General features: G+C 43.9%; 1 protein-coding gene across 4 annotated transcripts in view; it reads left to right on the top strand.

The window, feature by feature from the left end:
* Positions 1–24,826, top strand: part of Actr3b (actin related protein 3B) — a 95,297-nt gene that overhangs the window by 36,712 nt on the left and 33,759 nt on the right. For 2 of the 4 annotated variants that reach the window (XM_052719715.1, XM_052719717.1), the window contains 4 exons: positions 8,630–8,754; positions 10,185–10,295; positions 21,673–21,768; positions 23,703–23,810. In XM_052719715.1, coding sequence (XP_052575675.1) covers positions 8,630–8,754; positions 10,185–10,295; positions 21,673–21,768; positions 23,703–23,810 — 440 coding nt within the window. The remainder of the gene's footprint in view (positions 1–8,629; positions 8,755–10,184; positions 10,296–21,672; positions 21,769–23,702; positions 23,811–24,826) is intronic. The other 2 variants (XM_052719716.1, XM_052719718.1) reach the window with 1 other exon arrangement.

Raw genomic sequence — 24,826 nt, forward strand, 5'->3', positions numbered from 1 at the left:
TAAGCCCCAGAGCTTGCCTGATATGCAACAGACCTGTGTTTCATAGTGCAGGAGAGAAAGAAGGAGGGGGGAAGGGAAGATGGACAGGAAGAGGGGCAGAGAGAGGGAGGGAGGGTGTGTGTTGAGGACTGGAGCAAGACTGTGATTCCCCAGGGGCTCCAGGTCAGATTTGGGTGTGGAGAAGTGGAAGCTAGTGGAAGCTCCATGCAGCCTGAAGTTTGCAGAAGAGCCATGTGAGAAAGCCTGCATTGTCTTTCTGGAGAACTGCATTTTCCACGTTCACTGGGTCCCGTGGGCTTCCCTCAGGGCCTGGGCACTGGTGCTAGACTGTCAGTCCATCTGTCCAGGCCCCGTTTGTGTCTGGTTTGTTGAGGCCTCATTGTTTGGAGGAGGTTTATTCTTTCTCATGTATGTTTGTTTTGAGGTTGTGGAGACTATTGGGGGCCGCTGAAAGGTTCAGTCTGAGGAGAGCATTGGGGACCACAGCAATAGAAAGAGGACAGAGGGACAGGGACTTGCGGGGGAGAAAGGGAGTTCCAGTGCATGCTGGGAAAGTTGCCAGAAGGTGATTAGGGGAGAGGCTGAAAGCTCTGGATGAGAGCTTGACTGCAGAGGGGGTCCTGAGGTGCTGGGGTTGTTGTTCTTTTTTGAGGCAGGTCTTACTATGTAGCCCTGGCTGGCCTAGAACTCTCTATGTAGCCCTGGCTGGCCTAGAACTCTCTATGTAGCCCTGGCTGGCCTAGAACTCTCTATGTAGCCCTGGCTGGCCTAGAACTCTCTATGTAGCCCTGGCTGGCCTAGAACTCTCTATGTAGCCCTGGCTGGCCTAGAACTCTCTATGTAGCCCTGGCTGGCCTAGAACTCTCTATGTAGCCCTGGCTGGCCTAGAACTCTCTATGTAGCCCTGGCTGGCCTCACACAGATCTACTTGTCTCTGCCTCCCTGAGTGCTGAGATTAAATGTGTGCCACCATTCCTGGCCTGTTTTTTTTTTTTCCCTTTAATTAAATATAAATTTTTAAAAATTTGGTTTGGGTAATAAAATGCAAAAGAGAATATGGTAAAGACCCTTGAACCCACTACCCACAGTAAGCACACTAACATTCCACTTTCATGTCAGAGTAAACACATACAGTCCTGTGCTATATAAGGAAGTGCTGGCCAGTACTGGCCTGCATGTGACAGAGGCCTTGGGAGATGCTTTACTTAGTGTAAATACACCTGCTATGAGATCACCCGAAGTGAGTTTCTCCGATGACAGATGTCTGTAATTGACATCTTTCAGGCCGAGTCTCAGCACCTCTCTTCCTTCCTAGCCCTTTCCTTGCTCCCCCTTCCTCTGGTGGATATTTTCTGTCTAGGTTTCTAGTCTTGTGTTTCAGCTTTACATCATATGTGCTCACTGCTCTGTGAATGCTTAAAACCATTTCCTGCAAAGTTTCAGCATTATTTAAAAAAAAAAAACAAACAACCTCTTCAGTGTTGTTTTTAGTATCTATCACTGCTAATGTATGCAGGTCTAAAGCTAGAGTCTAATGTGAATGTACGACTTAGTCTCCTTTTGTAGACCAGATCTTAAACTCACAACCCTCTCGCCTTGGCCTCCCTGTGCTGGGATTACAGACATGGGCCGTATGTCCAGCTAAAAATTTTGAAACATGAGTGTTTTCTAGTTTTATTACATTACAAAACAGTGTAGTGAACACCGCCTTATGCACATACACTGTTTCCCCAAGAAGGGATCGGAGATGCTCTGGTTTCATGGCAGCTGTGCCGTTGGCATCTCCTGAGTTCTGTGTTGACCTCAGCCCACTGGCAACATGAGTGAGGTTCTACTTTCTCACCGTTATCCTCAAGTTCAGTGAACGTAAAACTATGCTGATTAGCAGTAAAGCTGAGCATCATTCAGTGCCTCTCCATGTTTTTGTCCATTTTTATAACTGCATTTTTTGATAATTTTTGGTGTCCTAGGGATACTAGGCATCACGCACTGACTTGTTACAGATACTGCCTCCTATTTTGTGATTATTTGTTTATTTTTGTGGCACTGGGACAAAACCTTGTGTGTTTGTTCTAAACATTGAGCGACATTCCTAGCACACTGTGACATTTTTAAATTTTTTTTTTGTCATCTAGAAATTTTAAATTTTGACAAGAGGCAAAAATTTCAATGTTTTTCGGCTTGTAATGTTTCTATTTTAAAAAGTGCATTCCTATTCCAAAGAACTCAAAAGGAATTTTACATTTTTAAAGTTTTGAATATGTATGAAAGATAGCTAGCTGATCTTATTTTCAAGTACAAGCCAGTTGCCCCAACACCAGTGATCGAAAAGTACTTTCCAATTTGATATTCTTTTTTTGTCATATTGAAGTAGTGTTGATGCTTGGGAAGATTTTTCTTGACAGAATTTCACCACATAGCTCAGAACTTTCAATCCTCCTGCCTCAGTCCCCAGAGTGCTAGGATTACAGATGTGTGTCCCCATGCCTGCCCTATGCTTCGAAACATTTTGGTCTTTATTTGGCTTTGTTGTTGCATTTTTCTGTCTCTGCTCGAAGTATGCAGTTTGAGTCCCATTTGCATCATACGTTTTTTTCTTTAGTGGGTTTGATTTTTTCATTTTTTTTGAATGATTTGGTTTTTCCTTTATACTATAAATTTTAGAATCAGTTTAAGTTAATTATAACAGACTATAATGAGGTCTTGATTAGAGATACTCTTTTGTAGGCTAATTAAAAATTTTTGCATTTAATTTGATATTCATGGATAAGAATTGAATATTCAGTTCCTGTCCATGAATGCAGTAGAGGTGTTTCATTGTTCATTCATATCTTGTGGGGTTTTCAGTAATGCTTTATAATGTTACTTAAATACTTCTACATGCTTTTTTGCTAGATTTATTTTTAGAGATGTTTATGTTTTATTGTGTGTGAATTTATTTTTAAAATTAAGTTTTCTAATTAGTTATTACTAGCACATAAGAACACTCTTGTGTTGGAGCAGCTGAGAGTGTGTGCTGCACTTTCAGAGGATCTGGGTTCAGTACCCAGCACTCATATTAGGCAGCTCACAACCACCTGTACCTCCAGCTCTTAGGTAATCCTATGCCCTCTTCTGGACCATGTGATCATCTGCCATACACATGCACATTCCCACATATAAATGCAGACATATATGCATAATTTAAGATAAAATAAATCATAAACAATAATGTTCTTGAGATTTGTCATTTGTTCTTGCATCCAGCAACATTTGTTTGATAGTCTGCAGATAGATTCCCACCACCTCTCTCTGTGTTTGTGGTATATGTACATGTTCACGTGGGTGTGTGCACATGTGCAGGCTGCGTGTGGAGGCCAGAGGTTGATATTGACTGTCTTTGTTCATTGCTCTCCATGTAATTTTTGAGACAGGATCTCTATTAACCTAGAGCTCATGAGCTCTGCTAGGCTGACTGGCCAGCCAATGAACTCCTGTTTCTGCCTCCCCAGCACCGAGATTCTGGATACATAAGTCTCTGTGCTTGGCCTTTACTTGGATGCTGGGGATCCAAACTCGGGTTCTTCCGCTTGCACAGGACGCACTTTACTGATTGAGCCCCATCTGCAGGCTGTTGTATTGCCTGCAAGTAATGGTTATGCTTGGCTTCTGATTCTAGTCTTACTGTGTTTCCTTATTGTGGCTGTTTTTATTAGTTTTTTTTCACATTTATTTATTTATTGTATGTGGGTACACATGTCACAGTATACACGGGAAGGACAACTTTCAAGAGTCAATTCTTTTCTCCCATATGGGTCCCAGGGATCAAACTCAGGTCATCGGACTTGGTGGCAAGCACCTTTACTCCTTAAGCCATCCGGCTGGTCTTTGGAGGCTGTATGTTGGCTAGAACCTCTATTAAAATAGTGACTAGAACTGGGTAGCTGGCACTTTTATCTTACTGACTTTAAAGAGAACATGGTTTTAGTGTCTCATTAGCGGTTCTATATAGGTTTTTATGGCCATGCTGTTCCAAATTTTAACAGTGTTCTTAGAGCTGTGCCTGGTGCTGCATAAGGTGAGAGAGAAGGGAAGGGGAGAGAGAGAGGGGAAGGAGAGAGAGAAGGATAATGCAGTTTGGCCCGGAGAAATGCAAGTGTGGTGTGTATTTATAGTATATACACATTTACAGATATTTTGCAGTTTAGACCGTGTATATAGTCATTAGACAAATGGACTGGCTCGGTAGGATGAAAAGTGTTCTCTATAAATAGGAAATTGTTGAGTTGAAGGTTATTTTTAGTTATGTAGTGAGTTCAAAGCCAGACATTAGACTGGCTGTCTTAAATGTCTTAAAAACTAAAAAGAGAAACAACGATAACTAGAAAAAAGAAACAATCTGGGAGCTGGACAGGGTGCTCCAGGCCTGTAATCCTAGCATTCAGGAGGCCGAGACAGAAGGATGGAGAGCTTGGGACCAGCCTGGACCACATAGCAAGAAGAGCTTGTCTCAAAAGCCAACCAAACAATAAAATCCTATTGTATTCCAGGGAACTGACTTTGATATTACATGTGTGCACATTCTGTGTTTGAGGCTGCACCTGAAGAATGTTATCGTTCTTGTTCTAGGGCCCTTGTTTAATAATTTAATATCGGTGCCATCTCCATCTTGTCTAGCAGTTGTTGATATTTCTGACTCTTGCTAGGATGAGAATTTCATTTTCAAAAACTAAATCCAGGAATTTGGTTTATTGTGCTATGAGATTCTTGATCTTATTTTAAGGGAGAATGACTCTTTGTTTCTGCCGTTTTGGGGGTAAAAGAGCAAGTCTTCTACTTCTCCTTTTTTGGGCACCTGGTTGGAAAGGGTCTCTGTGTCACTGCTGGGTGGGAAAGACATCAGGGCTCTGTAGCTTGCTGTGGGCGCTGGCTTAGCTGGGTGACCTAGATCATTAGTTAGACAAGCGCTCTACCACTGAGCCTCTCCTCTAGCCCAAGCTCTGTGTATCTTTATTGCTTTGCTTGGATTCTGTTGCTTGCCATCTAATTGTTAAAAGAAATACCATCTGCCTCTCCCGACTTCCTTCTCCCCTCCCACCTCTCTATCCCCGCCCCTCCATCCCCAACCAAAACTTAGCTCTGTTATGACCCGGGTTCACACTATTTAGTTAGTTTTCTGGGGGGGGGGGATGATATTTACTTTATTGTCATTTAAATTTTTGTTGTCCTCCTTTATTTCCTGTTAAAGTGTGTGTGTGTGTGTGTGTGTGTGTGTGTGTGTGTGTGTGTTGGGGGTGGTATATGGCTCTTCTTTTTCTTTTGGTTCATGTTTTGCCCTCAGATTCTTGGCAAACTTGAGTGGATGTCATGAATTGTAGGGTCTTTTTTCCTTTACCACCCCACATTCTGTTATTGTGGCTTGACAGTTTAATCTGAAATTTATACATAATTTAGCTTGATCTTGCCAGAGAACAAAATGACTCTGTATCCTTTCCCTTTTAGAAAGAATATTGTATGTGTGTGGGTATCTTGCTTGCACATGTCTGTGAACCACATTTGTTCCTTGCCCACAGAGGTCAGAAGAGGGCGTCAGATTCTTCTGGAACTGTAGTTACAGGTGGTTGCCAGCCACTATATGGATGCTGGGAATAAAACCCAGGTCGTTTGCAGGAGCAACAAGTGCTCTTAACCACTGAGCCATCTCTCCAGGTCCTTCTTGTAGCCTTTTCTTTTCACCATTACTTTATAATCTCTTCTGAGGGGAAAAAAAAGACAGCCAATTCACTCTTAAAATACTGTTTTAATTCTATATTTGCAATAATTTGAGGGTGTCAGAAAAATATATTTTTAGTCATAATTGTATGTATATATTTACTTGTTTGGAATGTGTTACATTTACTTATTTAGTATTATTAATTATTATTATTATTATTGGGGTGTGTGTTTGTGTACATGTACTTGTGTGTGCATGGTGTGCACAGAGATCAGAGGACAACCTGCTGGAGTCAGTTTTCTCCTACCACATTGGTCCCGGAGATTGAACTCACACCACAGGTTTGGTGACAAGTGCCATTACCACTGAGGCATCTTCTTGGCCCTGGAATAATTTTGAAGATAAATCTACAGCAGAGCTAATATCTTATCGTTTGAGACAGGTCTGTAGTTGGGCTTGTTTTAAGTTTCCAACTGTGGAAGTAATGGGTGTCCAGCCTGTAGCCTATGGGCTGCATGGGGCTGCCTGCAGCTTAGGATGATGGGGCTGTGGCCACAAAGTTACAAACTCACTTAACTCGGTAGTGCTGTTCTTAACTGTGAACTTTGTAGATGACTTTGTGTAGAGATGCCAAAAGCCAGATACAACCTGTTAGGGTCAATGAATTTGAGAGTAACAGGTTAGAATGTGTTAGTTTGCACCAACATTTGAATTCTGTTATCTTCCCTCCCACCCCCATAATTGAAAAGCTAATATGTTCGGTAGTTAGAAACAACAGCCACTGTGGTCCTGGTGCCCAGGGTTAGCCACTGTGGTCCTGGTGCCCAGGGTTAGCTGCTGTGGTCCTGGTGCCCAGGGTTAGCCACTGTGGTCCTGGTGCCCAGGGTTAGCCGCTGTGGTCCTGGTGCCCAGGGTTAGCCGCTGTGGTCCTGCTGCCTAGCGTCGGCTGTGTCCTGCTTTGGCTGACAATCTCAGCCCCCCCCCTCCCTTACGGGGTGGTCTGTAAGTTACTGAAATGGAGCTGCTACATGGGGTTCTGAAAGTCTACTTAGTAGCTCTGTCTAAGGCTTTGATGCAGTGTGACCAACTCTGACATCAGATGGGTTAGGACCCCTACCTGCACCTTGCTATTATGATTAGTTCTACAGAACATCCTTCAATTTGTACCTTTACTCACTCTGACACTCCTTTAGAGTGACTTTTAAAAGCTGGATTATTGGATAAATCCATTGTCACAGTGTTTCCTGATTTCTCCTGAGAGTGGTTCCATCTTGCTGCCTCTGAAGTGTTCAGGCACATTCCAGTGTGGTTAATGCTATCACTGGGTAGTGCTGTGTCCCCAATGAGTGTCTGTGTGCACTAAGCGGTGCGGCAGGCCTGCAGAGGAGGTGGCAGGACATGTCCCTTCCTCTCATGGTAAGAGCACTTCCTCCAGGGCAGCTAGCTGTACAGCGCTGAGCTCCATGTTCAGCGGGGACTTCGCCTTGTGAAACTGCCACACTGCTGGAATGGTTAGGTCATGTCAGAATGATCAGGTACCTCCCCCGCTTCTGAGGTAGACACAGGATTTTCATTTTCTTCATTTTCAACTGAGGAACTTCACTTGGCACTCCTGTCTATTTTTGCTGGTGACTGTGGCTTCACCAAACGTACATTCAACCCCTTTGGAGGCTCTGTTGGCATAGTTACAGAATCAGGCTTATGTTAGAATAATTTGACATAGTTGGAACATTTTCCAAATTCACAATCAGCCTTTCAATAGAGTAGGATATTAAGACGACACACATTTCTCTGGTGCTCACTGGGGGCAGCTGCTGAGGTGCAAAGCCTAGCTGTCTCTCGGAAGCGGCATGGCCTTGATTGCTGAAATAGTAGTACCTTCCTGATAGGCTCCTATGAAGACTCAGTAACACCGTGTACAAAAAGAAATTGCTGAGTGCTTGGTAAACCAAAGGGCTTCTTCCTTTGGCGATTTGCACGTGCCTGCCCTTAGAGCAGCTGCGGAAGACGTGCATTTTCTGACTTGGAGGTGTCTGTAGTCTTGTGTGGACTGGTTAACATTCTTTGTGAAAAATGCATTCATGGAAGTGTGAAGGGCCAGTGGCCGTTGAGAACATGCCTCCAGTTACTAGGTCGTCAGGGAAAGTTTGCAGGGAGGGGAGGGCATTCCACAGAGACCTGATGATGAGGAGGAGTTGAAGGGAGCTCTGATTGTGACCAGGGGTTAGGAGTGTCAATGCAAATTCAATCTTTGTGAAGCATTTCACAGTTTTATTAGATGTTAAATTCTGGAGCGAGGTTTATATGGCTATTTATTACTAAGTATAGTTGCAAATATGTACTGTTAAGATCTTCAGTAATATGCTTGTTTGAATATTGCATTTCTCTTTTTGCAACAGATGCTGGTCCACAGCCTTGTAGTTTTTTTTTTTTTTCATTTTAATTGGAAGTCACAGCTCCCCCTCCCTATATTAGACTATATATTTAAAAACTATTTGATGTCATTTTATGAAAATGACTTAAGAGCATATAAGCATTATTTTTCAGTTTCCCTTCCTCGTCTATGTTGTATAGAATTTTGTCCCCTCCAAGCTGTATTTTACAATCAACATGTGATGGGTGTACAGGCCGTAACATCTCCTGCTTTCTTAAGGGGTTTCTGCAGAAGAGGCCGATTACTAATATTGCTTCTGTGCCAATATTAAAAACAGTTCCCTTGCATTATACTGAGATGCTACTGGGAAAGAGTTGTTTGTTTCTCTGTTATTTCATGTGTTCATCACATCTCCTGTGAGCACCCCAACCCCAGATAAAACTTCAGCGGTCACCATTTACTGTCCAAACCTACAGATTATGTTCACTGTTCCAGATAATTCAGATAACACGTGGATAGTGATGGCATCTTTGTGAAAGAAAAAAACATTTTTTTCCCTTCAGGTATCGCCATCAGAGAATCTGCAAAGGTAGTTGATCAAGCCCAAAGGAGGGTGTTGAGAGGAGTTGATGACCTTGACTTTTTCATAGGGGATGAAGCCATTGATAAACCTACCTACGCCACCAAGGTAAAGTTGTGCCAGCGGTCTGCGTGTGTGAGCGCGGAGCCCAGAACAGAGCGTAGACTGACTGAGCGAATGATAGGTTGTCTGGAAATGGTACCTGTGAGTTGTGGATGCGGCTTCATTCTTATGTTTGGGTGGAGGTGGTTAGTTGAACAGAGGGAGTTGTTTCTGAAGAGGTGGATTTCCGGGTGGAGGACCAAGTGAGTTAATAAAGGCCCGAGTCACACAGTTGTCAGCAGTGTGAGCAAGGTCTGCCCTTCTGGGGAGTTACAGGTTGACTGGCACACCTGTCAGATTTGGAAACTTGCAGACTGAGCAGTTAAGAAGAAAGCACTAGGCCGGGCGGTGGTGGCGCACGCCTTTAATCCCAGCACTCGGGAGGCAGAGGCAGGTGGATCTCTGTGAGTTCGAGGCCAGCCTGGTCTCCAAAGCGAATTCCAGGAAAGGCGCAAAGCTACACAAAGAAACCCTGTCTCGAAAAAACCAAAAAAAAAAAAAAAAAAAAAAAAAAAAGAAGAAAGCACTAATATTAAAGCAGGTATATCTTCTAAAAATAATGTAAATTACTTTTTAAGCTTAGCGTACGAAGTGATGGATTGCATTATGACATTTTCATACACACATACATGTCGTTTTACTTCATTCTCATTCACCTCCACTTCCTCTGATGACCTCCTGACTTCTCTCATCTACCTGCCCACTCTTGCTGGTTCTCTCTCTTCCTCCAGATTTGCCTCCTTTCTGCCCTCACGACACGTGTGTTACATTATTCTCCTTTTCTCCCTCCTCCCTTAAGGCCACTTCCTCCCCACTCATGTTCCCCCTTTGCTTTCAGTCACCACAGATGTGCACATGCCTCTGATTTATTGACTTGGAGTCCTTCAGGTATATACCCACGCGTGGTCTCCCTGGGCTGTACAGTAGTTGTGTTTTTAGTTCTTTTTTTTTTTTTTTCCCCAGAGCTGAGGACCGAACCCAGGGCCTTGCGCTTGCTAGACAGGTGCTCTACCACTGAGCTAAATCCCCAACCCCATTTTTAGTTCTTTTTAGGAACCTTCACATGATGTTGACAGCAGTTACCTCAGTTTACAGTCCCTCCAGCACTGTGCAATAGTTCCTGTTTCTCCACTTGTTCACCAGCAAAGCAGGTCTTTCTGCAGTAAAAAGAGAAGGACCAGAGGGAGTTGGATGGTAGAGGAGCTCTGCCTGCTGCCATCCAGGTAGTTCTGTGTACTTAGAGGTGATGCAGTGAAATACAGCGTAGAACTTGGTCTCTTGTTAAAGTGTGTTGTTTATGTGTGAATCACCGTGAGCTTCCCACTGGGAGGCCTTTATTCTGTTGGGCCACACAGCCTCCTTTGCTCTTGTGCTGTGAAGCTGTTGCTCATATCCATTTCTTACTATCTGGACACATCTTGCTTCCTCTGCTCCAGTGGCCTATACGACATGGCATCATTGAAGACTGGGATCTTATGGAAAGGTTCATGGAGCAAGTGGTCTTTAAGTATCTTCGTGCTGAACCTGAGGACCATTATTTTTTAATGGTGAGTAGTTGGAGCCAAGAAGAATATGCTCCTGTGAATTCCAAATTACTTAGATTGTTAAACACTAAAGTCCTTCTAAAGACTTACTTAGCTTTTTAAACACAAAGTCCTTCTAAAGACTTTTGCATGAACCAGGATGCTTTAGGGGCAAATACCAGAAAGCTATGCGCGCGCGCGCGCGCGCGCGTGTGTGTGTGTGTGTGTGTGTGTGTGTGTATCCAGAACCTAAAAGGCTTACCGCCCTGCAGAGCAGGAAGACCAGAGTCTGGCTGCCCTGGGGTGCTCAGTTCGGCAGCTTGGAGATGGCCCCATCTTTTAGTGTGACCTCTCCTGTTGGCTCTCTGGTGCCCCAGGATGGCTGTCCAGCCTTCTGCGCTGCCTCCTCAGAGTCTTAACGTGTTTCTGCTCAGCAGTAGAGAGAAGGCTTTTCCTGCAATCTAGAAGCCATTCTTAGGAGCCTTCCCGTGATTTTGCCCCATGTGCCTGAGCTGTCTGTGGGTTTCTTAGACTGGGAGGCAGGTAAGTACTGTAGCAGACTTTCAGCGCAGGGTCTTGAGAAGGAGGCACGGCTTGTGTGGGAAGCTGTTATGTCCTCCAGTGCCCTTGAGAATTAAGTGGATGCTGTGACTATTACTTCTGTTATAGTGGAGAAACATCCATCAAGATGTTCTTTTTCCAGTGTTTAGGTCATATTGTCAAAGGGAACTGAGCTGAGTTCTGGACCCTGATTATGGTACTTAAATATTGTGTCAAACCAAACAGCATAGAGCAATGGGAAGAAATACTTCTTGGGATCTATGGGATCTAATTGTTCTAGTCAACGTACTGTTTCCTTCCATGGAATATTGTTTTTACATTAAAAACAGTCTCATGGATAAAATACTTGCTTCATAAATAGCAACTCTATACAACATAAGCTGTGTATTTAAACTTACATGAGTTAGCTTTGGATTTTTCTATGCAAGTACATTGTCAAATGGTTCAATATCCAGCTATAATTCTTTAATGTTTTACTACACATGCTCTTTAGCATTGTCTGGTTTAGAAAGTGATAACTAAGCCAGACAGCGGTGGTGCATCCGGGCGGTGGTGGCACACGCCTTTAATCCCAGCACTTGAGAGGCAGAGGCAGGCGGATCTCTGTGAGTTTGAGGCTAGTCTGGTCTACAGAGCGAGTTCCAGGATATCCAGGGCTGTTACACAGAGAAACCCTGCCTTGGAAAACTAAAAGAAGAAACTACAAGGCTAGTAGTTACAGAGTCTGTATATTTAATGTATATTAATTATTATTATATTATAATAATATATAATATGTAATATAATATTTTATTAGAAAATGATGAGGTGGAGAGATGGCTTGGCAGTTAAGAGCACTGAGTGCTCTTCCAGAGGACCTGGGTTCAATTCCCAGAACCCACATGGCAGCTAACAACTGTCTATAAGATCTGACACCCTCACACAGACATACATGCAGGCAAAACACCAATGCAAATAAAATAAAAATAAACAGATTATTAAAAAAAAAGAAAGTGGTAACTATAAGGCTAATAGTTATAGTAGTCTATATATGTGTAACATATATAGAATATATTAATTATATAATATATAATGTGTAATATATTATAAAATAGAATATATACAATTATTATTAATTATAATGATATTATTATTTTAATTATATTAATCAAGGCAGATCTTAAAAGGTGCTCTGACCTTTAAACTCAGAATGTCAAGTGTGGCTACTGTGTTTTACAGGCCTTTGCATTTCCTCTCCTGAACACACACAGTGGTTATATTAAATTAACGGAACCAGGTAACTGACAGCGTATGAGTTACTTTGTCTGCAGCCAAAACACATCTCAGATTCCACCTGCCTGGGTTGGCACTTTTCCTGTTCTAGCTTATCACTAACTACCTGTGGATGGGGTTTTAGGCCAGGCACCATGCCCAGCTGCGTCCTTCTGCCTGCTTCAGCCGAGTGTGCTGGGACATCTCCTCCGCCTCCAATTTACAGCGTATCTAATCTGAGGCCTGTGGAGTAAGTGCAGATACATGTCACAGGACATTTTGACTGGGAAATTTAAAAAAAGAAAAGAAAACAGCCACACAGATTTTCTTTCTGTCTCTGTTTTCTTCTCCTCCTCCTCCTCCTCTCTCTGTTTCTGTCTCTCTCTGTCTCTCTCTGTCTCTCTCTGTCTCTGTCTCTCTCTGTCTCTGTCTCTGTCTCTCTCTGTCTCTCTGTCTCTCTCTCTCTCTCTCTCTCTCTCACACACACACACACACACACACACACACACACACACACACACACACACCCCCTTCCCTGGTGTAGCTGGCATATCTATAAACTGGTAAAATCTAATCACTTGCCGGGAAGAAGTAGGAGGTAATGTTTTATATGAACCTAGAAGCATCTGCTTGCAGACCACCAGCAGTGAGAGCATGGCAGCCTTGAAGAGCTGACTAAAGTGGTGTAACTAGAGAGCCAGTGAATGAGGGGTGAAGAAGGGCGATGGGCGGGCCATGGTGTGATAGGAAGAGGTGGAGCTGTGTGACTGGGCTGAGTGATTTTGAGAGTGGAGAGGGCAGGCATTGACTCTCTCTCTCTCTCTCTCTCTCTCTCTCTCTCTCTCTCTCTCTCTCTCTCTCTCTCTCTCTCTCTCTCTGTGTGTGTGTGTGTGTGTGTGTGTGACAGACATATGTTCTCTGAACTGTTCTGAAACTTACCAAGTAGCCCAGGCTTGGCCGTCAAGCTCAAGCTTTAGGGATCCACCTGTCTCCTTGTTGCCAGTTCTGGGATTATAGGCATGTGCCACCATACCCAGCTTCTTCGTTTTTTTTTTTTTTTTAAATTAGGTTTTTGGTTAGCAAATGTGAAATGCATTTCTCTGTGACAGTTTCATACATCGATGTCATGCTCTGGAATTCCCTGGATTCTTAATAGTCTTGGTTAGGGTTTTATATTACTGTGATGAAATGCCATGCAAAAAGCAAGTTGGGGAGGAAAGGGTTTATTTTGTTTACACTTACGTCTCACTCTTCATCACTGAAGGAAGTCAGGATGGGAACTCAAACATGGCAGGAACCTGGAGTCAGGAGCTGATGCAGAGGCCATGGAGGGTTGTTGCTTACTGGCTTACTCAGCCTGTTTTCTTATAGAACTCAGAACCACAAAGGTCTGGGCCCTCCTCCATCAGTCACTAATTAAGAAAATATAGCTGGATCTTATGGAGACAGTTTTTCAATTGAGGTTTCCTCCTTTCAGATACCCTAGCTTGTGTCAAGTTGACGTAAAACTAGCCAGCATGTGAATGGTGGTTCAGACATGCTCTCCCCAGTTCAGTGGCCACTAGCCAGCACAGAGATGGGCTACATGGGCTTGTTCAGTCTGTGCTGGTCCACCTGCCTCCGAGCTTCAGGTGTGTTGTGGTTTCTTCTCCTGCTCTCTTTTCATTGAGTGTTTATATTTTAAAAATAGTTTCTTGGGTGGTCCAGATGGCTCCGTAGGTAAACGTGCATTCTGAGTTTGATCACCAGAACCCACCGTGAAAGGAGAAAGCTGATGCCCGAAAGTTATCCTCTGGCCTCCTCTGGTGCGTGTGACACTTGAGTACCTGTGCTCATGTGCACACACAGACCAATAATAAACCATTTCTCTACTGCATTTATGGAGGGGTTTAAAGGTGGAACTAATTCTAGGAATGTGCATTCAGTTTTTTATCTCATAGGGAGATACAGGTTATTTTTGATAATACTTATTAATTATTCATTTTGAATAAGTACCAGGTGATAATCTTACTATTGCTATGAATTATAATGTTCATGTAGTTTGCTTTTATGTGATATTCTAATCATATGCTTCAATATTAAGACAATAAGAAAACTGTGATCTTGTGTAATTGTTTGGGGATGTTTTATTTAAGTGTGTCTTCCAAAGGAATACATCCTGTGCCTTTGGTGATGGACATAGACCAAGGAGGAAATAGGTTATGAGGACATAGCCTTAAGAATATGGACTTTGGGTGGTGGTGGCACATGCCTTTAAATCCCAGCACTTGGAGGGCAGAGGCAGGTGGATCTCTGTGAGTTCGAGGCCAGCCTGGTCTACAGAGTAAGTTCCAGGACAGACTCCTAAGCTACACAGAGAAACCATGTCTCAAAAACAAAAACAAAAACAAAAACAAAAAACAAACAAAAAAAGACATAGGCACTTAAGAATACGGACTTTGAGCTGGGTGGTGGTGGGTGGCACACACCTTTAATCCCAGCACTCGGGAGGTAGAGGCAGAGGCAGAGGCAGAGGCAGGTGATCTCTGAGTTCGAGGTCAGCCTGGTCTACAGAGTGAGTTCCAGGACAGCCAGAGCTACACTGAGAAACCCTGTCTCGAAAAGCAAACAACCAAACCAAACAAACACACAAAAAGAATACTTTGATGCCAGAACCAGAGAACGGGACTACATAACAAATATTTCCTGATGTTGAAGTAGAGAGTTTAATTCTTCAAAGATGGTGAACTGTGATTGGTAGTCAGTGATAGGAGTCTAAAAATAGTAGTACAAACAAGTTAGGGGTTTTAATTTTCTTGATGAAATCAGCTTATGGCAGGCAGTTGGTGCTGGGCATGGCAGCTGTCTAGTGCCTGAGGAATTTCTCTTCCCTAGTGTATTTGACGTTTGGCTTCCCTGGTAAGGATGCTGACTATTCCGAGGTAGGTTACTGTAGCTTCAGTCATCCCCTTATTCTAAAGGAAGAGGGAGGGGGAGGGGCAAAGAGGTTCTACTATTTGGTACTATTTTCATCTCACTGGCCAGAGCTCACCTACTCAGCTTACCCATTCTTTGTCCACAAAGAAGTCTGGGATATGCTTTTTGTCTGGACCTGTTGCCATTAACAGTAGCAATCAATAACTAATCAGTAATGACCACTCCGTGCTAATAAAGTACAGCTTGTAGTACCTGCCAGAGTGAGTTAATTCACAGGCCTGAGATGGCAGCTCCAATAGAGCTCAGCTGCTTCACGCCTCCTGCTGCATTCTGTCCACCTTGAGTGCCAGACATCAGGGACCTGGTGGGCCAGGAGTGCCATGGTCGTGCTGTGTGCTCCAGCTCTGATGGGGTTTATTTCTGCTCAGTGCTTGGTCTGTGGCTAAGGGGGTTGCATTGCTATGTGAGGGGGTGCGCAGGTCCTGGTCTAGAGTCTCACTCACGTGTGTGAGCTTCTTCCCTGTACCAGTAGAGACGAAGGGAGGAATCAGAATGTTTGGAAATGATGTCTGTGCCTTTCTCAGTCCCATCACATTAATGCAGAGATTGTTAACATTTAGTCGTTTTTCACTTTTAACCCATGTTTTTATATTTTATATAGAGCATTATACTCCATCTTCTTGTTTGTGTATTTATTTTTGTGTTTGTGTGTGCGCTCATGTGGAGGTCACAAGACAACTTGAAGGAGTCAGTTCTCTCTTCCATGTCGGCCCTGGGGATTGAACTCAGGTCGTGAGGCTTGGTGGCAAGTACCGTCATGCACTGGGTCATCATGGTGGCCCTTGCTCCATTTTTATTTGCAGTTTCTGTATTAGTTACTTTTCTGTTGCTGTGATAAGACGCTGTGACCAAAGGCAACTTAAGGAAGAGTTTCCTTTTGGCTTGTGGTTCCAGAGAGAGAAGAGTCTATCATGACCGGGAGGCATGGCAGCAAGCGCCAGGCATGGTGACAGGTCCAGGAAGCTGAGAGGTCACATCTTCAACTGCAGACAGGAGGCAGAGAGAGTGGACAGGAAGTGGGTGAGGCTGTCAAATCTCAAGGCCCACTCCCAGTGACATACTTCCTTCAGTAAGGCTGCATCTCCTGAACCCTCCAGAAGTTTCACCTACAGGGTCTATGTTCAGGAGCCCATGGGAGACACTTCTCATTCAAACCACCAGTTTCCACAGTCATCATCGGAGCAGCTGTGTGGTTATACAGCCAGCCGCTGGCTCCTGTTTGTACTTGTTCTGTTTTCAGACATTGCCTTGTGCTTCTGATTTCTAAGGAACAGTGTGATCTTTGTGGGTAAAGGGATACAGGTTTTTTGGTTTGGTTGTTGTTGTTGTCTCACTATGTAGCACTGGCTGACCTCGATCTCCCTATGTAGACCAGCCTGGCTTTGAACTCATAGATCTTCCTGCCACTGCCTCCTGAGTGCTGGGATAAAAGTTGTGTGCCACCATGTATAGCTCTATGTACCGTGTTATTCTAGAGCATCTCACACCTCCCCAACAGGGTTTCTCTGTGTAACTTTGGAGCCTGTCCTGGCACTCACTCTGTGGACCAGGCTGGCCTCGAACTCACAGAGATCTGCCTACCTCTGCCTCCTGAGTGCTGGGATAAAAGGTGTGTGCCACCATGCACAGCTCTATATACTGTGTTATTCTAGACCATTCTTGTTTTCTTTCTTTTTTTTTTTTTTTTTTTTTTTTTTTTTTTTTTTTTTTTTTTTTTTTTTTGTTGAGACAGGGCTTCTCTGTGTAGCTTTGGAACCTGTCCTGGAACTTGCTCTACAGGCTGGTCTCGAACTCTTAGAGATCCGCCTGGCTCTGCCTCCGGAGTGCTGGGATTAAAGACGTGCACCACCACCGCCCGGCCTTCCTTTCCTCCTTCCAATCATCCCCCCTCCCCTGTGTTCTGTTTGGGGATATCCGGTCACACTGTGAACTCTGAGTTTGCGTTTGCGTTCATTAAATAAAATTAACCTTGGGTCAGGAGGCTGAGTTAGCAACTAGTTGACAGAAAGGAATCAGAGAGCCTCAGAGGACATCCTGGAGAGACAGACACAGGAAGTAGTAGGATGGGGTTTGGAGCATCTCAGCTTTTTCTGGTTTGTTGAGCGGAAGCATGGGTCTTCCGTGGATGCCAGCAAGGAGAAAGGGTTAGGTAGCTGCTACTCAGCCTCTCTGAGCTCTCAGGTTCTCACCCCAGACTTTGAGTCTTGACTTTTATTCACAATTAGAATGCTAGAGATTTAGTTAGAGCTGCCTTTAGTGGCAGCAACAGGGTCGGTGCCTGTGGGAGCGGAATTCTCACCAGGCCCAGGCCTGAGCGGCCAGGTTCCTGCTAGAGAAGCAGGCTGGTAGCTGTGGAGCGGCGGTTGCTGGCGGAGATAGCAGTGGACTAAGGCGCAGCCATTGTGCAGAGGTTAAAACAGCAGTGTCCTCTTGCTCCAGCTCCTCCAGTGTGCCCCTCACTCTCTTTCAAATTCATTACTTCTTTGTCTACTGTTAGTATTATTACATATATAAACGCATAAATATATAAATATAACTTGTTGAGTCCATTTAGTGTTGCTTGTATGTCCATGATTTCAGGGCTGACCACTTGGTATTGTATAGCCAGTTAGGGGGCTCACCCCTGGGAAAATCGAATTCTTCCTCTCTCAGCAGTGCTTAGGTGCTTGTCTAGGGGTGGAGCCTCATGAGCGTTCCCGCTTGCACCTCAGCATGTGTATTAGTGTTGTTGTTTGGATCTTGGTTAAGCAGCCATATTGTTGCAGTATCAGGGGTGAAGCTTCCCTGTCATTTCTAAAAGACACGATCTCAAAGCAGACTTCCTGGTCCCCTGGCTCCTACACTCTTTCTAGTCTCTCTTCTTTGATGTTCCCTGAGCCTTAGGTGCAGGAGTTGTGTGGTAGGTGCATTTGTTGTGGCTGGGCCCTCCTGATCTGTTCGTCTTTGTATTTTGACCAGTTGTGGTTTTCTGTGGTGGTCTCCATTTCCTGCAAAGACAAATTCTGATGAGGGAGGGGAGCGACACTTACCTGTGGGTGTAAGGATCAGTATTTAGAGTGCAGTGGACACTTACCTGTGGGTATAAGGATCAGTATTTAGAGTGCAGTGGACACTTACCTGTGGGTATAAGGATCCGTATTTAGAGTGCAGTGGACACTTACCTGTGGGTATAAGGATCAGTATTTAGAGTGCAGTGGACACTTACCTGTGGGTGTAAGGATCCGTATTTAGAGTGCAGTGGACACTTACCTGTGGGTATAAGGATCAGTATTTAGAGTGCAGTGGACACTTACCTGTGGGTATAAGAATCAGTACTTAGAGTGCAGTGGACACTTACCTGTGGGTATAAGGATCAGTATTTAGAGTGCAGTGGACACTTACCTGTGGGCATAAGAATCAGTACTTAGAGTGCAGTGGACACTTACCTGGGGTATAAGGATAAGTATTTAGAGTGCAGTGGACACTTACCTGTGAGTGTAAGGATCCGTATTTAGAGTGCAGTGGACACTTACCTGTGGGTATAAGAATCCGTATTTAGAGTGCAGTGGACACTTACCTGTGGGTATAAGGATCAGTATTTAGAGTGCAGTGGACACTTACCTGTGGGTATAAGGATCAGTATTTAGAGTGCAGTGGACACTTACCTGTGGGTATAAGGATCAGTATTTAGAGTGCAGTGGACACTTACCTGTGGGTATAAGAATCCGTATTTAGAGTGCAGTGGACACTTACCTGTGGGTATAAGGATCAGTATTTAGAGTGCAGTGGACACTTATCTGTGGGTATAAGGATCAGTATTTAGAGTGCAGTGGACACTTACCTGTGGGTATAAGGATCCGTATTTAGAGTGCAGTGGACACTTACCTGTGGGTATAAGGATCAGTATTTAGAGTGCAGTGGACACTTACCTGTGGGTATAAGGATCCGTATTTAGAGTGCAGTGGACACTTACCTGTGGGTATAAGGATCCGTATTTAGAGTGCAGTGGACACTTACCTGTGGGTATAAGGATCCGTATTTAGAGTGCAGTGGACACTTACCTGTGGGTATAAGGATCAGTATTTGGAGTGCAGTGGACACTTACCTGTGGGTATAAGGATCAGTATTTGGAGTGCAGTGGGAGTCATGCTGTTCTAGTAGAGTGGTGTTAGTAGGTTCTCCTCTAAGATTGATGACCACAATAGCCCCAGGTAGTGGCTAGGTTTTCGGTACCATGCTGTTGAGAAGGCCTTAGGTCCAATTGGAGAGCTGTTGGTTACCAAGAAGTCTGAGTCCACTCTTTAGAACCGTCTTGCAGGGCTGGTCGTTGTTGTGGTTCATAGGCATCACAGTTGGGTAGAGCTATTAATTGCCAACCTCCTTTGGCAGCTTGCATAGTGTCTTCTGATACTATGAAAGCTAATCCTTGGGGAGGACCTTTGTCTGAGCATTCTTTATTTAAAGATAATTAGGATTTAATTTTGGGGTCTAGAGCAGTAATAGTGCTGTGATTGTGTACAGTGTAACACCTTACCTCACCCTGAGCAGTATATAAAAGGCCTTCTTAGCATTAATATAGACTTTCTGAGTTTATACACAGTTAAAGATATTTTGGTTTTGCAAAATGCTGGATTGACATCGTGTCCAGATACCAAATTATTGGGTTGTCCTTCCCGCCATGGAGAGACTCTTAAGTATGGCCCTGTGTGCCATAGAGTTAAAGTAGCCATTCTGAAACCAGAGGCTTTATCCCCTGCTTGAAGTGTTAGTGGCATGCTCTGCTGTCTTGACAGAATGCCACAGATGAAGCGGCTTAAACAAGAGAAGCTTATTTTTTCAAAGTTCTGGAGACTGCAAGTTCAAGATTAGGGAGGTACAGCTGGGATGGTTCCTGGCCAGAGCCCTCTTCCTGGCTTTTGGATGGCTATGTTCTTGGCGTTTTCTCAGTGCTAATGCGTGTAAGGAAGAAGGATGGTGTAACCAGACCTTTTCATTGGTACCGCTGACTCCCCAATAATGATGCAGAGACTTCTTATTAATTATAAACGCTCAGCTGATAGCTCAGGCTTGTTTCTAACTAGTTCTTATAACTTAAATTAACTCATATCTTTTAATTTACATCCTACCATGTGGCTTTTACCTCTATCCCATCTTGTGTGTCCAACTCGTTCTGCGTCTGGCTGGTGACTCCTGGCATCTCTACCCTTCTTTTTCCCAGCATTCTCTCTGCTCCCAAATCCTGCTTACCTATTGGCTGTTTAGCTTTTTATTAAACCAGTCACCGTGACATATATTCACACAGTGTAAAGGAATATTCTACAAGAGGGAAGGAGAGAGGCAGACAGCCAGAGAGAGAGGGAGAGAGGAATATGGAAGGGAGAGGAAGAGGGAGGGGAAGTTTGTGGGCTAGGATTTTAATGCATGAATTTTGGGGGAATCACAATTCAGTCCATAATAAAAGGTAATGTGGACTTTTTGCTAAAAGGTTCAGAACATTTTCATTTATTTTTGTAGTTCATGTAAATATAAGATGTAGATCTTTGTTGTTTGGGAAAAATATAGCACCTTGTTTTAATTTGTCTGTTGTCTGATGATTTTTATCCTATTTGATAATATTTACTGTTTTAAAAAGGGTTTGACTTGTTGACCGTCTTTTAAGATTTACATCTGCTTTGCTTTTATATTATTCTAGGTATTACTCAGTATTACTCAAAATGCATACAATCAGAAGCTTTCAGAATTTGGAGTTTGGAGTACTTAAACATATATAATGAGATATCATGGGGTTAGGACTGAGGTCTAAGTGCTAACTGTATTTATGTTTCATAAAGATCTGTACACATAGCCAGAGGGTAATTTTATGCAGTGTTTTTCGTGTACCTGTGTGTTGACTGACACCTGTCAGATAAGATCACTGTGATGTCAGGTTGGTATTGAGTTTCAGGTTTGGGGCATCTTAGGATGCTTCCCATGTGTATGTTTGTTTTTTTTTTTTTTTGTCTCCATTTGTGTTTTGATTACTTTTCTCTTTCTCTTTATTTTAGCATGTAATATTGGCTGGTATCATTTGCTTTTGTTGCATGTGTGATTGTGGGCTTGGTAGACCCAGGAGATTGGTGCTTGGGGGGCATGGCGGCCATCCTGGATTGTGGTGGACTGAGCTTGCCACTGTGAGTGCCAGGTGGGAGAAAGCTTCTGTGGCTTGAAGCATGCCCTTTGCCTGTTCTTTGGAGAACTCATCTATCTCTGGTCTGGGTGCTGGAAATAGCATCATGAGTCTTCACTCTTGGCTGTATTCCATGGCCTTTGGCGTCCTGCATCACAGTTCCCAGTTTCAGGGATGTTAGGTGTAATGTAGGTAGTGAACGAGCTCCTCTTTTTCTGTGACTTGTTGAACTTTGAACTTTAGGTGAGTCCTGAGAGCAAAAGCCCCACGGAGTCTTCACTCTGCCTTGTCAAAGCTTTTAAGACCTGTAGTAAGAGACCTTTAACTAGTCACCTTTAGTGAACCCCACCTTTACAACTAGGGAGTTCTGTAATACGCTGGTCAGCATGTCTTTAGGCTAGCCCTTTTATAATTCTGATGTAGTTACATGAAATTGGAGAGAACATTAAATCTAATGTTTTCTTACAGACAGAACCTCCACTGAACACACCAGAAAACAGAGAGTACCTTGCAGAAATCATGTTTGAATCATTTAACGTACCAGGACTCTACATTGCAGTACAGGTAAAAACAGCGTTGTCCTGTGATTCTGACAGTACAAGAAGCAGGAATCCCAAGGCCCTTTGTGCGCAGACTGGGCTAGACATTCCTCTTTTCTCTCTCTTGATGTGTACCCCGTCACCAAGCTGTTCAGGTTTGAATCAAATCACCATAAAGAAACGTGTCTGTAATTTATTTTTATATAACTGCCACTGATATAAAGTTGGTATGGTTCTACAGTTTTCCTATGCAGAGTCCCATGTGTTATTATTTGGGTGTCAAGTTAGAGGAATAGATGTGTTTCTTTTTTCTTTTCTTTTCTTTTTTTTTTTAAGCTTCTTACACTTACTTTGGGTCACTGTAAGTATAAGAAACAGCAAGCAAACAAACATACAAAAACAACAACCAAAATGAAATGAACAGACAGCATAACATCTATGGAAAACAAACTAAGCTCAAGCCATGATCCCACCTCTTGGGAGGATGAGGCAGGAGGATCTAGGTCACCCTGGGCTATAACATGCGTTCTGAGGTAAGTTTGGGTTACAAAGTGAGACCCTGTCTCAAAGACAGAGCAAACAAAAGCCAGAACAAAGTAAATGCCTTGGGAGAGCCCCGTGATTAGGCTCCATTAGTTCCATGAACTTTGCTCTGAGAGGCCCTGAGCTCCCAGGAGCTTCCAGAACTCATCTTGAAGCTTCTTCTTCTTCTTCTTTTTTTTTTTTTTTTTTTTTTTGCTTAGAGTTTTATTGTTGCTTTGGTTGTTATAAAAAGGAAGTTGGTTGGAGTTTTGAGGAGTAACTGAGATGAGTCTTTCTTCAAAATTTCCTGTGTAGTATTACTTCCTTCTAAGAAAGAAGAGTTCCATGGAGAAATGCACTTTGGAGATGCTGTTGTGTCCCCGTGATGAATCATAGTGCCTGTTAACATAGTGTTCTTTCCCAAGACAAATATAGTTTATAGAACAGGGAGGTACTCAAAACACTGAATTTATTGTTATTATTATTATTAATATAAGACCTTACTCTATAGCCTACTCTGGCCTTTAAACTCAGGGTGATCCTCCTGCCCCAACCTCTTGAACTCTGTGATGAAAGGCATGTGCCACCATGTCCCACAAGGACAATGGTTCTTAAGATGGTCTGTTTGCCAACTTCACCCGGAACATGCTTTTCACAAGTGTAAATTCCTGTGTTCCGTCTTGGCCTGGCTGTGGGCTGGACAGTTCCTTGCTGTAGGGTGTCCTGTGCGTTGCAGAGTACAGAGCCACAACCAGTCCCGGCCTCCTCTCCGACGATAATTGTTGACAGGGAGCAATGACAGACGGGGCCAAACGTCCTGTGAAGAGCGGAGCTGCCTCTGGCTGAGAGCCACTGTCTTGTACCTAGCCCATCAGAGTTCCTGGATGGATGGCCTCAGCATCTGTTAGAGAAGAGCTCCGTATAGGCTGGGCTTGTAACTCGCTTGGTAGCGTGCTTGCCCAGCACAAAACACTGGGTTTGATCCCAAGTATGGTAGAAACTGTGAATGGTGCTGCACATCAGAATTCCTAGTACTCCGGGGCTAGAGGTAGGAGGATCATGAGTTCAGGGCCATCCTTAGCTGGAGGAGGAGTTTGAAGCCAGCCTGGGTTACAAGAGACCCCACCTCAAGCCACAAGCAAGCTCCCAGACAAACAAACCCTCCATGTTTGTGGCTGCACTTGGAACACCTGTAGATTAGAAGTGATTTAGCAGTGGAATTCCATTTTATTGGTTTTTGTTGAAAACCTGACTCCTTCATTTGAAAGGAAAACTGGCATGCCAGTCAGCTAAGTGAGAATTGGGAGATGTGAGGTAGGGAGAGGGAAGTTTCTAGACTTATTAAGAAAGAGTTCACTGCAGCACCTGAGGCCAGCTGAGCCATGGCTGCTGCTCTGCGTGCTGTCTCTTCAGAAGATGTTCTGTGTCTCTCTCCAGGCGGTGCTGGCTCTGGCAGCCTCGTGGACATCCCGACAAGTTGGTGAACGCACACTGACAGGGATAGTCATAGACAGTGGAGATGGCGTCACCCACGTTATCCCAGTGGTAAGCAGAGGCTTCCTATTTTACTCTCTGAGACTTAACCTGTCCTGAGGTAAGAGAAGAATTGAAGAAGGCAGAATAAAACTCAACCCCCCTAACTAAAATACCACCTTTTATCCACGGTGTTCTTAGAAACAGCAATGGGATCCTCCCTCCCTCCCTTCCTCTCTCCCTCCCTCCCTCTCCTCCCCCTCCCTCCCTCCTTCCCTCTTCTTTCCCTCCCTCCCTCCCTCTCTCTCTTTTTTCTGAGACAGGGTCTCCCTGGCTGGCCTGGAACTCCCTGTGTAGATCAGGCTGGCTTTAAACTCACCGAGATTCATTTGCCTTTGCTCTCAAGTGCTGGGATTAAAAAAGTGTGTGCCACCATACCTGGTCTTGGCAATGGGAATTTAAGAAGCCTAGGAAGGTGAAAAAGAGTTCAAAAGAATGCCATGTTTGTGCCTTTGGCAGTTTGGAAACCATGGAACAAATTCTATAGTCATTTTTTTGGGGCGGGGGCAAGGCTTCTGTTGTATTCCCACAGGTGTCAGTCAGTGTCCTGACTCATCATTCGAACTACTACAGCTAGACGTGATTGTGGATGCCAGAGTTGAGGGTCAGGACATGCCCAGTGAGGGGCTTTGCTCAGCTGGGGCCTTGGAGAACTTGCTCTTTCCTCTGCATGTATTTAAGAGCTAGGAAGGAGAGCTCATGTTTCAACTTGCAGAAGTCCTTACGATATACTAAAGAAATGACTCCTAACTCCAACTTCAGGAGGCTTTGGTCTCTTTCTTCTGGTCCAAGGAGTTATTTAAAAACGATTCTTCTGAAAATCAACTAGTGTCAGTGGAAAGTCAGTCAATGCCTGCTCACCCCACTTCAGGTTTCCTCGGTAACCATAACACACGCATATACATATATGGAGCTCTGTTTAAGTTTGAAGATTTTTGCTTTTGAAAAATAGTGTGTGTGTGTGTGTGTGTGTGTGTGTGTGTGTGTGTGTGTGTGTGCGCTTGCATGGGAGTGCATGCCATGGTCAT

Source organism: Peromyscus californicus, unplaced genomic scaffold, assembly GCF_007827085.1.
Source record: "Peromyscus californicus insignis strain IS unplaced genomic scaffold, ASM782708v3 Scaffold_6__1_contigs__length_162567912, whole genome shotgun sequence".
In the NCBI taxonomy this organism is placed as follows: Eukaryota; Metazoa; Chordata; class Mammalia; order Rodentia; family Cricetidae; genus Peromyscus; species Peromyscus californicus.